The following is a 14,312-nucleotide window of genomic DNA, read 5'->3' as shown; positions in this document are numbered from 1 at the left end:
AATATATACATATAATAACTCTAAGTAGTTAAATGTTATATAATATGCATATTTTAAAAATATTATTATAATTATATAATATAATATATACAATTACCTTACATCTTATCGTGTGAAAACAAAAATATAATTATATATATATATATATACTCATAATACATAAACATTACATTGTTATAATATATATTTACTGTTATATAATAATATATATTATAACGAATTTTTTTAAAAATGGCATATATCTCAAAAATAAAAATAAAATAATATATAATATTATATTATATTATATATATATATATATAATATATAATTATATTATAATTTATTTAAAATAATAAAACTGTTTAAAAATTTCGAAATGGAGAAATTAATAATTCGTTATTTATAGATTTTAAGAAAGAAAAAAAAAAAAAAATTAAATTTTTTTAAAATCACTAAAATATACATATATATTTATAAATATTTAAAAAAAAAAAAAAAAGAATGTCATTAAAAAACGTATATATATATATATATATATATATATATAATATATATATTTCCGCCCATATATTTTTTTTCTGATTTATATATATAAATAAATATATGTATATAATATACGTGTAAATATATATTTCTCCTATGGAAATATGTGTTTTAAAAAATAAAAAAATTTTCTGCTTTTTTATAAATTTAAATAAAATAACAAAGATAATGATAAAGAAAATTAATTATGACATTTAAAAAAAAAAAAAAAAAAAAAACAAACAAACAAATTTTATAATTATTTTCAATTGTGTATTTTATTCTTTATAAATCAAATTTGGGTTTTTGTAAATATTCCTTGTGTATCACATATATTTATTCTAATTTTTTTTTCTTTTTTTTTTATATATATTTTTTGAATATATTTTTAGTATTATTTTATTTGGTTTTCATATTTTATGTTGGATATTCATCTTGATATTCTTTTTTTTTATTTTCTATTTCTTGTATATTTTTCTTGTGCTTTATATTTTTTAATTTTATCGTTATATCTAATTCTTTATCTGTCAAATAAATTAATTTTTCTTGTATGTCATTTTCCTCTTCAATAATCTTTTCTAATTCTTTATTTATTTCTTCAAGGGCAAAATCATCAAATTTTATAAGAGAAGAGCTTTGTATATTTATATAGCTGTTGTCTTCATTTGTTGATATATTATCATTTAATGTATAAGAATCATCTTTATTTTTTTCAGAATTATAATAAAAATTATTATGATTTTGTTCGTTTACATATTTGGTAGAATTGTTTTGTCCACACTTAACATTTTCCTCATTTATTATTTCACCATATGAGGTATTATAATCATTAATATTATTTTTTATATTTTTATTTTTAATTTCGTTAATAATATTATGATCCCCTGAATAATTATTATTATGATTATTTTTGACCACTTCCTTTTTTATATCATCAGAAATATATATTTTATTATTATTTAATTCATTTTCTTTTTTTTCTACATTTTGTTCACATATATCTACTTTTTTATTATCATACTCTAATTTATTTATTTCTTTTTTCATGATATTTTCAAAAGTTGTTTTATTAGAATGTTTTTTTTTACTTGACTTGTTCATGTCGTTTTTATCTTTTTGGTCCATAATAATTGAAGTTACATTTTTATTTAATTTATTATCTTTATTATGAGCATGAAAAGAAGACATATTTTTTATGGAACGAAGGTTTGTACCTTTATTATTGATATTATCATTTGATTGAAATATATTAGTATACATTTTCTTTACTTGATGATTATTTTTAACCTCATTTTTTTTTTTTTTATCTGGTGTTAGGTAAATCTTAGATTTTATTTTTCTATTAACTACCATTATTTCATCGTCAGAATCTTGACTTTTTTCGCATTCACTTGTATTCCCATTTTTTTTTTTTTTTTCAAAATTTAATTTGTTCATTATGAAAGGATGGATAAAATTTATGGGTCTCAAAAAAATAAAATGTACATACAAATAAATATATATATATAAATATATATATATATATTTATTTATTTAAGGTAATTTCTCTATTATATTATATTACATTATAATATATTATTTTTATGAGGGGAAAAATATATGTTTGATGAACATTCAAATAATGATATATGTACTATACACATTATGTCATCCTATATAATATATTCGTACAGTATAATTTAAAGTGTTCAAAATTTACATGTCCCATATAACATTATATATATAAACAAATGCTATAGGCTATATATGTATATATTTATAAAATATAATATATATCATGTTTTATTTAAAAATACACATATCTTTTTCATAAAAGAAAAAAAATTAAGTTAATAAAACAATGATTTATGTATGGTAATTAATTTTTTCATAATAAGAAATTTATATATAACATAAAAAAAGGAAGAAAAAAAAAAAAAAAAATATAAAATGATAAAAATAAATATAAAACAATATAAAATAACAGTATTTATTTTATTGTATGTTCTATCATGTCTATTTTAATTAATGTAAATTAAAAATTCTAACAAAAAATTAAAGTATATTATATGACAAAAAAAAAAAATAAATAAAATAAAATAAAATGTGGTAACAATATTCTTGTTCCACTTTTAAATATATTAAAAACAAACAATATATACTCAAAAAAAAAAAAAAATATATATATCAAATAAATAATTTAATAAATAAATAAATATAAATATAACATAATTTAATATAAATATTACATTAAGAGCAATGATAAAAAAAATATACGTTAATATTTAGTTGAAATGTAGAAGACATTTTTTTTTTCACACAAGAATATATTTGCCCTTCTCTTCTAATATATTATATATATATATATAATATAATGCTTATATTTTATGTTGTCATAATTAATACATGTAAGAATACATTTGTACAATTTTTTTGGTAAATCGACGTATATTATCCATCTGTTCAATTTTATTATCTGGGCATAAGAGTAGAAAGAGCTTGATAATTTTTTGAACTTGGTTTAAGTATAAAATTCTATTTTTAACATGGAATGAATTATTTTTTGTCTCTTTCGATTTTTGATTAATATGATAAAAAAAATGGTTAACAAATAGGATACATGAAAATACAATAACAGTATCATCATATTTATTGTTTATATTTGGTATACACAATACATCATTGAATACCGATAAGAGAAATTTATTTATAATATATGGTGATCTAGTTATAAACATTAATTCATATAGTAAGGAATATTTTGTAATATTATTGGATAGTTTAAATGAAGATGAAAATAAAGCAATTCTTTCCATTTTTAAGCTTTCTTCTTTTTCTTGATAAATATTTTCTTTAATAATAGGTTCATATTTATTAATATTAGAAATAGTATCCTTTAGGCTATTTATATAAACATTACTTCTTTTTTTTTTTTTATGATGGTGATGATGATAAGAATCATTATTATCATTTATTAGTAGAGATATAAAAAAATGCGTGGTATTTAAAATATTTCTTAAGCTTATACTTTTACCAGATATTTTTATGTTTGAATAAATACAAGCACTAATTGCATATTTAAGACATTTTAAATTATTAATTTGTATAAAATTTAAATTATTATATTTTTCTCTTTGGGGAGAATAGGAAAAAATATTTTCAAATTTTAATTTTATTTGTTCATAGAAGAAGTTATTTTCAATATGTAATGGTGTGCTATTCTGAACCGGACTATCTGTTTCATTATAATTTTCTGGCATGTTATTATTTGAATTTATAGATTTATTATTATATGAAAATGGTTTATTGTTTTCAAAAGATAATAGTACGTTATTTTTATTAGAACTAATAATATTATCATTAATATGTTCAGATATATGATCATCATTTATAAGGGGACTTATATTATCATTACCTTTTTTTAATGAGTCCGTATCATCGCGCAGGAGACTATTATTTTCATTTTTCTCAGTATGAGAGCCATCTAAATGTGTATTAAGTATATTTAAATATCTAGTTTTGAAGATATGATATAATGTTTTATATATATCATTTATATTAACATATTCTAAGAAATCATTATCTACAAGTATATTCTGAATAACTAAACCTAGGATAAAAAATATATTATGTAATTGTTTTTTTAAATCGAAATTATTTTTGTAATTTTTTTCATCCCAATTCATTTTTGAATAAGTTCAAGGGAAGAAAAAAAAAAAAATAAATAAAAATAAAAATAAAATAAAATAAAATAAAAGATAATAAAAAAAATAAAAAATATATAAAAATTATATATATATATATATATATATATATACATAAATTTCCCCAATTTTTATCATGATGATAATTTTTAATTTTTGAGCTTTCACATATTTTAAATTATATTTAAATATAATGAAGAGCTTATCATTTTTACAAAAAAAAAAATATATAAATAAATAAAATAATAAAATAATAAAACAAATAAATAAATAAATATACATATAAATATATGTAATATATTGACACACATAAGGTTTTATATATAGGGATAGATTTTAAAATAAAAAAAGAAAAAAACAAAAGATCGTCATAGAAAAATATATATATATATATATTCACAAGAATAAAAATATATAATTTAATAATATAAATGTATATTTAATATTTTATATTTTGTATTTTATTTTTTTTTTTTGTTTCTTCTGGTATAGTTGCTTCGCACGGACATAATAATAATGTTTAGATAAAATGACGGATGATCGTGCTTTCATAAATATTATAGATTAGATAATTACTCTTTTAAAATGCTACATTTATATACAAAGCAGATTTGGCATAAATGGCTCAATTATGAGTGTTTGAATTATAGTAAGAAATGTTTAAAGAATGTGAGGTTATTGTATGGATTGAAAGGTAATCATTCATGCTATTTCTCAAGCATCGATAAAGGTAATATGGATGATAACAGTAATAATACATATTTTAATATTAAAAATAATATTGTTGTTGAAGAAAATAAGATTTCTAATAATGTTCAAGAAAAACAATATAAAGAACAATATGATGATAAAACAATATCAATTATTGATCATATGAAGAATAAATACGATATATCATCTAACTCTTTAAATTTTGATATAAAAAAAAAAAAAGGAGAAAAAGAAAATGTTTTCGATCTAGGTTTTACCTGGAGCACTTTTTTTAAGTGTGAAAAAAGTTTGTATAATGTTATTAGTAAATATGTAAGCACAGATGTGATGGATAATTATCTGCATTCATATTTAAATTATGATGAAGAAGATGCATACTTAAAAGATTATTATAAAGAAGATATTATTCGTGATAATATAAATATTGATAATATAGAAAAAAAGGTAAATAATATACTTATATATATTACATCCTTTTATTATAAAAATATTCGAGATTTTAATATGATATCCTTATTGAGTGATAAATTAATACAATTATGTAAAAAGATTGATTCTATCAATTATAAGAATAGTAAGTTAATATTTAATATTTGTAATGTGTATAATAAAGTGATGGCATTAAACGATGAATTGTTTTTCATCCTTTTTAATATATTAAATAAAATATATGTACAAGATAATAAAATGAAATATGTTATAATAAAAGATAAAGAAGTTTTGTTAATATTAAAAACATTGTATAAACAAAATTATAAAAATCATATAATAGTAGATACCATAATTGGTTATATAAAACATGGATCTAACTTAAATTCTGATATAATTGTTGATACATTTTTCTATTTAACTTTACTTTCAAGAATGGATCATGAATTATTTAAGAAGATTCATACATATATATATAATAATATATCAGATGAAGAAAAAATGAATTCATTTTTTTCATCTTTGAACAAAACAAAAATTTTAGAACCAGAAAAAGAAAAGGTTAGTATGATTGATAATAATAAGATGAATACAGAGATAGCTGAAAACATATCTTTTAAAATAAATATAACCCCAATAAAATGTATCAAATTATTATATTCCTATATAGTTTTGGATGATGAAAATTTTCTAAACTTTTATATTATAGAGAAATTATTAGTAACACTCTGTGATAGTTTAAAGGATAATTATATGATATTTAAGGAAGAAAAGGATTATTATAACAAAAAAAAAATATACGAAATGATATGTATTATAAGAACATACTTACGATATAAAACACCTTTTTTTTATAATTATTTACCAAAAGATATAAAAAGGAAATTAAAAGAAATATATATGTATGATATAGGAGAAATAAAAATTAAAGAAAAAAAATTTAATGAAAAAGTATCTTATCATTTAAAAAAATTAAGAATTCCACATATACAAAATGTAATTAAAGGTGGTATATTATTTGATATATTAGAAAAAGATAAAAAATTAGTTTGGTTATGTTTATCATATCATCATTATTATGTTAGAACAATCGATTTAACACTAGAAAAGTTATTACAAATAAATTTAATAAAAGCTATGAATTATAAAATATCAAAAATTCATTATTATCAATTTTCAAGAATGAAAGCCAAAAAAACAAGATTTGAATATATACGAATGTGTAGATATTATTCATTAAGAGATAGAAGAAACTATGATGATGAATTAGAAGGATGGAATTTACCATATATTAATTGGTACCATAAAAAAAATAAAAATGTACATATATCTAATTATTTTTATAATTATACACCCATATCACAAGTTGAATATTGATTTTTTAAAATATTTATTTATTCTTACATATTTTATTTTCAATCATTTTTCAAACATATTTATTGTACATACAACAAAACCATGCAATATATATATATATATATATATATATATATATTTATTTATTTATTTATTTGAATTATTTATTATTTCATTTCATTATATTATTATTTTTTTTTTTTTGTAATTATTTAAGAAACAAAAAATTTGAAAATATAACAAATATAAGAATAATGATAAGACCTAAAACTTTCTCTTATATATATATATATATATATTATAAAAAATTATCCTATAAAAGGGTAATGTAAATAAAAACAAAAAAAACAGGTTGTAAATTTTACATATATTAATAATAAGAAGAGAATTTGTTCAAAATAATTCTTTAATAAAATAGTAACAAAATATTTTATTTTATAAAATATAAATAATTTTATAAAAAAAAGAAAAGGAACGAAAAACATTTCATTTTTTTGTAAGAAACGTTAGAAAAAATATTTTTTCCTAATTATTCTGAATTTATATAATTTTTTTTTTTCTTTTTTTTCTTTTTCTTTTTACGTTTTTGAATTTATGAAAATTTTTTAAACATATAAAATTAATAATTAAATTATAATAATAAATATTATATAATAATAAATATTTTTTATTATTCTTTAAAAAAAAAAAATAATAAATAAATAAAATCCCCATTTATTATATTCATATGTAATATTTTATTTTGTGGGTTATAAAAAAAAATTAATCTATAAAATATATTATTATATATATAATATTATAAAATTAAATATAGATAATTATAATTTATTCATTTCAGATACTTTTTTATGAATTATAAATTTTGTATATTATACAAAAAAAAAAAAAATGATAATAGAAATATAAATTATTATACATAAAAAAATATTTATTGGTTTAATATAATATATATAAATATATTTATATAATGATGTTATTTTTACTTAAATTATATATATATATATATTATATTTAAAATAAATAATACATAATTTTTATTATATATATAATATTTTTCTTTTATAAAATACATGAATCATGAATAGATTTTTTTTATGGCTAAAAAGATGATATAAAAAGAACTATATATAAATATATGTTTTTTATTCATATTATATAAATAACATAATATTTTATTAGGTATTTAAAAATATATATATATAAAATATATATATAAATGAATTCTCTTATATTATTTATATGTATATATATAATTATAATATATTTATTTATATACAGATAATTTTATGTAGATTTATATATTTTTCTATTTTTTAATTAAATTTTTATATTATATATAATATTTATTTTATTATTATTATTTTTAAATATATTTAAGTATAAAAAAAAAAATAAAAAATAACTGCATTATATTTTTAAGCTCAATGCATTATTTCTAAAATAAAATACTATAATATATATAATAAATATATATATTATATTTTAACGTAATTATTAAATATATGTAGATAAATAAATATATATTATATATTATCTATATTATATATATATATATATATATATATATATATATATATATATATAATACATTATGTAATATATTTTTATATTATAATTACATATTTCTTTTTATGAAAATAAAAAAAAAAAAGAAGTCGGAAATTTTTTAAGTCCAAATGTTTGCGTTGTACTCTTTTATTAAAAACTATGTATTTATAAAAATATAACTATATATAAATATATATCTTTATTTAATAAATTATTAATATATAATACATATAAATACTTTTTATTATTTTATTTATTTTTTTTTTTTTTTGGAATATGATTTTTTTAACATAAAAATATACATAATTTGTATACAATAATTAGATCATAAAAATATATAAACATATATATATATATATTAACAAAAAAAGAAAAGAAAAAAAAACATACAAATTTTGTATTTTTATAAAACGATTAAATAATAAAAAAAAAGAGACCATATTTTAAAAACATTCCACATATTAATTAATGATTTATATATATATATATATATATATATATATATATAATAATTGAATAAATGTATGTTTTTATAATATATAAAATATTCTTTTTTTTTTAATTAATCTGATAAGTATTTTTTTATATTAAGAGAGAATACTTATGTCGAAAATGATATTTCACTAGTGATTTAATCAAAAATGAGAATAAATTTCTTTAAAGAAAAAAATAAGATACGATTAAATAAGAACCTCGATTTTGATTCAGATATAGCTATATCTAATGCGAACAACGAATCAAACAATTATTTAACTGCCAATAGTGGTACGAATTAATAGAAACACATATGTAGATATGTATATTTAAAATATAAAGATAAATAAAAACTATATATCTATATCTATATATATATATATATATTTATTTTTTAATAGATAATGAATATGATCATTATGGCTTTGAAAAAAATAAAGAATATACACAAGTAAATAATGATGATAATAAGAGAAACATAGAAAAGTACAAAAAGAAGATTGAAAGAAGGTAACATATAAATTTTATTATTAAAAATTTTTTCTAAATAGTATATTTGAAACACATGTAACATCATTTTACATGTAATTTTTTAAATGTGTATATATAAATTTATCATATATTTTTTTTTTTTCGTTTATATGTTTAGATGGCAACTATATTTTACATTTAAAAGAGATATAAAAAAAAGTTATTATTTAAAATCTTTAATAAGAAAAGGAATACCCGATAAATTAAGGTAAAAAAAAAAAATATAATAATAATAAATTAAATAATGAAATGTAAAGTATAATATATATATATATGAAAAAGAGAGAAAATAAATTTTTTTTTTTTTTTTTTTTTTTTTTTTTTTTATAGACCAGACATTTGGCCATATTTATTGGACAGCATGGTGTTATGTTTAAAATATCCTACCATTTATGAAAAGTATATTTAAAATATATAAAAGTGTTTATTGTATTTATGATATAAAATTTAAATGCATTTATCTAAATATATATATATATATATATATTTATTTATTTATTTGTTTGGATTTATATTATTTTTTTTTTCTTCCTTCAGATGTTTAAATAGTGAACTAGAATCAAAGGTCTTAAGTCAAATTGACTTGGATATTATACGAACCTTTCCGCATAATAAAAATGTATGAATATTTTATATATAATCCTTCAAATTAATTTAATATATATGTGTATGTATATTTATATTCTTATGTTTTCCATATGTTTTTTTTTTTTTTTTATAGACCAGACATTTGGCCATATTTATTGGACAGCATGGTGTTATGTTTAAAATATCCTACCATTTATGAAAAGTATATTTAAAATATATAAAAGTGTTTATTGTATTTATGATATAAAATTTAAATGCATTTATCTAAATATATATATATATATATATATTTATTTGTTTGGATTTATATTTTTTTTTTTTTCTTCCTTCAGATGTTTAAATAGTGAACTAGAATCAAAGGTCTTAAGTCAAATTGACTTGGACATTATACGAACCTTTCCGCATAATAAAAATGTATGAATATTTTATATATAAAATATTCTTTTTTTTTTAATTAATCTGATAAGTATTTTTTTATATTAAGAGAGAATACTTATTTTTTTTTTTTTTTTTTTTTTTTTTCTGAAGTATCGATTAAATTCACCAGGATTGGTTCAATTAAAGAATGTGTTACGAGCTTTCGCAGTTTATAAGCCAAAAATAAATTATTGTCAGGTAATGAAACGTCTCAAATTATAAAATGAGGAAATATGAAATATATAAATAAATAAATAAATATATATATATATATATATATATTTATATTTATATATATTTAACCTTTTTGTAGAGTATGAATTTTATTGCTGCAATTACTTTAATATTTTTAAAAGAAGAACTAGCATTTTGGTCTATAGTGCAATTAATTGATTCAGATTATTCACATGAAAAAATAAATATTAGTGGTAAGGATATTTAAGAATATGTAATTTTGTGTATATGTAATATTAATAGCATTAAGACATTTATATATACATGTTTAATATATACTTTCTATATTTCATTTTTTAGATTATTATAATAATGAAATGAGAGGATTACGTAGAGATATAATTGTGATAGAAGAATTAATAAGAGTGAAATTGCCTGATGTACATTTACGTCTAAAGTATGTACAATACAATGATAAATTAAGAGAAATATATGGACACATATATGTATTCTTATAAGATATGTATATATATATATATATATATATATTTATTTATATATATATTTATTTTTATCCCTTTAGAGAATTTGATGTTGATCTTTCGTGGATATGCTCAGAATGGCTCTTGTGTTTATTTTGTACAACATTTCCGGTTCGTAAAAAAAAAAAAAAAAAAAGAAAGAAAAAAAAAAAATGTATATATGTTATATATATATATATATATATTATTTATTTTCTTTACATATTTAGATTACTACTACACTACGTATATGGGACTGCTTATTTTATGAGGGCGATAAAATAATTTTTAGAATAACCTTAGCCCTTTTTAAATTGAATCAACAAAAATTATGCGAACTTAATTCTTTAGAATCTATTCTTTTATTATTTAAAGAAACCACAAAAAACATGGTAAGAAAAAAGGAATATAAAAAACGTAATTTTTTTATTTCTACTGAGAATATAAGTATATGTTAATACAACTACATATATAATATATATATATATATATATATATATATGTATTTATTTATTTATTTATTTATTTATTTTATAGTTTGAATGTGATAAATTAATGTATATTGCGTTTAACGAAATTGGCGTCTTAAAGAAGAAAACCATAAGAAAGCTAAGATTAAAAGCGGAGGATATTATTAAAAATGCCGTACCCTAATGACATATATATATATATATATATATATATTAGTTCACTATTTGTTATATTGATTACTTTATATGTGTTTACATATAATAATGTATTACTTTACACCTAATATATTTTATGTTTTTTATACCTCTTCATTTAACTAAATATTTTTATATTTATTTTTATTTTATTTATTTATTTATTCATTTATTTATTATTATTTTTTTTTTTTTTTTTTTTTTTTTTTTTTTTTTTTTTTTTTTTTTTTTTTTTTTTTTTTTTTTTTTTTTATAATTTTTTAAGTGAATATATATTATATATGTTTTGATTTGTTCCTGTATATATAATATATATTATATATATAGAAAATTTTGTTTCCCATGTTTTAATTTTAAAAAATTATATATATATGATATATTTATTTTTTTCACCTTCAAATCATCTGCAATATCTGCATTTCATACTTTTGTTAATAATAAAATACAAGAGTAATTTCCTTTTACACATTTATCTCTTTTATATATATATATATATCTATATATATATGTATATTTGTGTGCTTGTGTATTTTTATTAAAATTCTTTTTTTTTTTTTTTTTCATCATAAAACTTTATTAATTAAAATTTATAAATCAATTCTGATGAATAAGTAGTATACAAAAAAATATATATATCTTATTATTATTATTTTTTTTTTTTTTTAATGGAAATTCTTTTTGTTTTGTAAATTTAAAAAGTAACAAAAAAATAAAATAAATAATATAATAAATAGTAATGAAGTAAAAACAAATAAGAAGAAAAAATTAGGTTAATAAAAATGAAATATGATGAACATTTTTATAAGAATTAAAAATGATTACATAATAAATATATTTATGTGTACATTAATTTATTTCGAATTAACATGTACGTGGTATTGTAAATAAAACGACGGTTGGAATAGTAGCCAGAAGAACTAAAGAAATATATGAACCTATTTTTAAATGGTTATACCATGTAGGTTTGTTATCCATATGTTCGTTGTATAATATTCCGAGGGATATGCCTAATAAGTTAACATTGTATGGTAAAAAAAAGGAATACATATATATATATATATATATATATATATTTATAAAGACACATAAATATATTCATATAACATTTTGACATATTTCTATTATTTTTATTTATTACTATTTCTTTTTTTCCTTACCCGATATTAAGCCTCCTAAATGACCAACGTGATCAATATTAGAACCATTAAAAGTGAAATAATAAAAAAAAGATATTAAAGAAAAAAATATTATATTAAAAACAACTCTTTCTCTATGTCTAATTATATGCCACAATAAAATTAATTCAGATGTTACTATTCCAACTAATCCCATACCTGATGTACTTGCTCCTACTTTTATTGGACAGTATGTCACAGAGGAGGATAAAATATTTCCATACATACCAGTAACAAAATAAAGTATGATAATCTTATAAATACCATAATTCTTTTCTAATGTAAATCCCATTCTTAATTGAAAAAAAATATTAAAAATTGCATGGAATATATTTGCATGTAAAAATATTGGTAAAATTAATCTGTGAATTTCTCCCTGTTTTATTCGTGAGGCAACATTTGCACCAAGGGTTACTAATAAGCTATCTACACATATAAATAATTAAAATAATAACAGATGATATGACATATGTTAAAAAAAAAAAAAAAAAAAAATACATTATTTATTATTATATATAAATAAAATGTAACAAAATATATCTATTTTTGTCATTGTTTTATTTTTAATTATTTATTGATATATATATATATATATATATATATTTTCATTATATTTTCTTTTTTTAAATATTCTTATATTTTATTTATTGAATTATATCAACTAATTCATATTAATATATACCTGAAGGGGTAAGGAAGTCTGCTGGTTTTATACTAACTGATATGATAAAAACAATCAACTGTATAATAGAAATAACGATCATAAAACTTTTCCATGTAAAGTGAGGGAATACAAGGTTCAGTAAATCAATTGGTTTAGACCTCTGAACAAAACTACTCTGAGACTGATAATAATCTGGTGCTTGTTAAAAAAAAAAAAAATTCCAAATATAATATGTCCATTTAAAAAAAATAAAATAAAATAAAATAAAATAAAATAAACGTCATATTAAATAACATTTAAATATATAAATAATATATATATGGTCAGATATACTCATAACTTTTTCCTTATAAATAAAAAAAAAAAAATATATATATATATAATATTGCATACTTCTGTTGAAGGGTGTATTTTCGGCATAATCATCTCGATACTCTGCTAGCGTATGGATATTACTCATGGTTTATTACATAAATATTTGAAGTACAATAATAAGGAAAAACAAAAAAAAATAATTGTTGTGTAACTATAATTTTAAACGGTTGAAAAATATATTCATAAACAAAAAAAAAGAAAAAAAAAAAAAAAAAAGAAAAATACTAAACAACAATATCTTAAAAATGTATAATTATAAAATAGGACTTAAAAAAATGGCTAGCTGGAAAAAAAAAAAAAAAAAAAAAAAAGAGAAAAATTATAATAAATGTTATATTATATATACATATATATTTTGTTTGGTTTTCTTTTTTTTCATTTGTGCTGTTCTTATTTAACAAATTAATATATATACCAATAATAATACAGCTTATATTTGTATACGTTTCATATTATATTATATATATAGTCCTAATACATATAAAGAAGAATTGTGT

At 16.9% G+C, this 14,312-nt stretch overlaps 5 protein-coding genes and 1 non-coding gene across 7 annotated transcripts; 2 read left to right on the top strand and 4 right to left on the bottom strand.

The window, feature by feature from the left end:
• Positions 1–921: 921 nt before the first annotated feature.
• PGSY75_1114600 (hypothetical protein) lies at positions 922–1,941 on the bottom strand (the record flags this gene model as incomplete). Its single annotated transcript, XM_018786266.1, has 1 exon — positions 922–1,941. The coding sequence occupies one exon, from the start codon at positions 1,939–1,941 to the stop codon at positions 922–924; it is 1,020 nt and encodes a 339-aa protein (XP_018641061.1).
• A 941-nt stretch (positions 1,942–2,882) lies between these two features.
• PGSY75_1114500 (hypothetical protein) lies at positions 2,883–4,169 on the bottom strand (the record flags this gene model as incomplete). The annotated part of the gene is made up of 1 exon (XM_018786265.1): positions 2,883–4,169. The coding sequence occupies one exon, from the start codon at positions 4,167–4,169 to the stop codon at positions 2,883–2,885; it is 1,287 nt and encodes a 428-aa protein (XP_018641060.1).
• A 603-nt stretch (positions 4,170–4,772) lies between these two features.
• PGSY75_1114400 (hypothetical protein) lies at positions 4,773–6,704 on the top strand (the record flags this gene model as incomplete). Its single annotated transcript, XM_018786264.1, has 1 exon — positions 4,773–6,704. The coding sequence occupies one exon, from the start codon at positions 4,773–4,775 to the stop codon at positions 6,702–6,704; it is 1,932 nt and encodes a 643-aa protein (XP_018641059.1).
• Positions 6,705–6,961: 257 nt separating this feature from the next.
• On the bottom strand, positions 6,962–7,298 carry PGSY75_1114300. The gene has a single exon (XR_001974536.1). It is a non-coding gene (non-coding RNA).
• Positions 7,299–8,872: 1,574 nt separating this feature from the next.
• On the top strand, positions 8,873–11,590 carry PGSY75_1114200 (putative GTPase-activating protein; the record flags this gene model as incomplete). Its single annotated transcript, XM_018786263.1, has 11 exons — positions 8,873–8,996; positions 9,107–9,215; positions 9,355–9,444; positions 9,958–10,026; positions 10,157–10,238; positions 10,353–10,439; positions 10,555–10,669; positions 10,776–10,872; positions 10,999–11,068; positions 11,167–11,328; positions 11,474–11,590. 11 exons carry the CDS (start codon positions 8,873–8,875, stop codon positions 11,588–11,590), a joined length of 1,122 nt encoding a protein of 373 aa, XP_018641058.1.
• An 872-nt stretch (positions 11,591–12,462) lies between these two features.
• On the bottom strand, positions 12,463–13,900 carry PGSY75_1114100 (rhomboid protease ROM1; the record flags this gene model as incomplete). 2 transcript variants are annotated; one of them, XM_018786261.1, is made up of 4 exons in its annotated part: positions 12,463–12,608; positions 12,759–13,202; positions 13,459–13,638; positions 13,834–13,900. In XM_018786261.1, 4 exons carry the CDS (start codon positions 13,898–13,900, stop codon positions 12,463–12,465), a joined length of 837 nt encoding a protein of 278 aa, XP_018641056.1. The 2 variants fall into 2 exon arrangements, with proteins under 2 accessions (XP_018641056.1, XP_018641057.1); XM_018786262.1 differs by having other exon boundaries at positions 13,459–13,632.
• Between the last annotated feature and the right edge of the window lie 412 nt (positions 13,901–14,312).

This window comes from Plasmodium gaboni, chromosome 11 (genome assembly GCF_001602025.1).
Source record: "Plasmodium gaboni strain SY75 chromosome 11, whole genome shotgun sequence".
NCBI classification, from domain to species: Eukaryota; Apicomplexa; class Aconoidasida; order Haemosporida; family Plasmodiidae; genus Plasmodium; species Plasmodium gaboni.
Note: the sequence above shows the minus strand (reverse complement) of the source record. Positions and strands in the feature narration are given on the sequence as shown.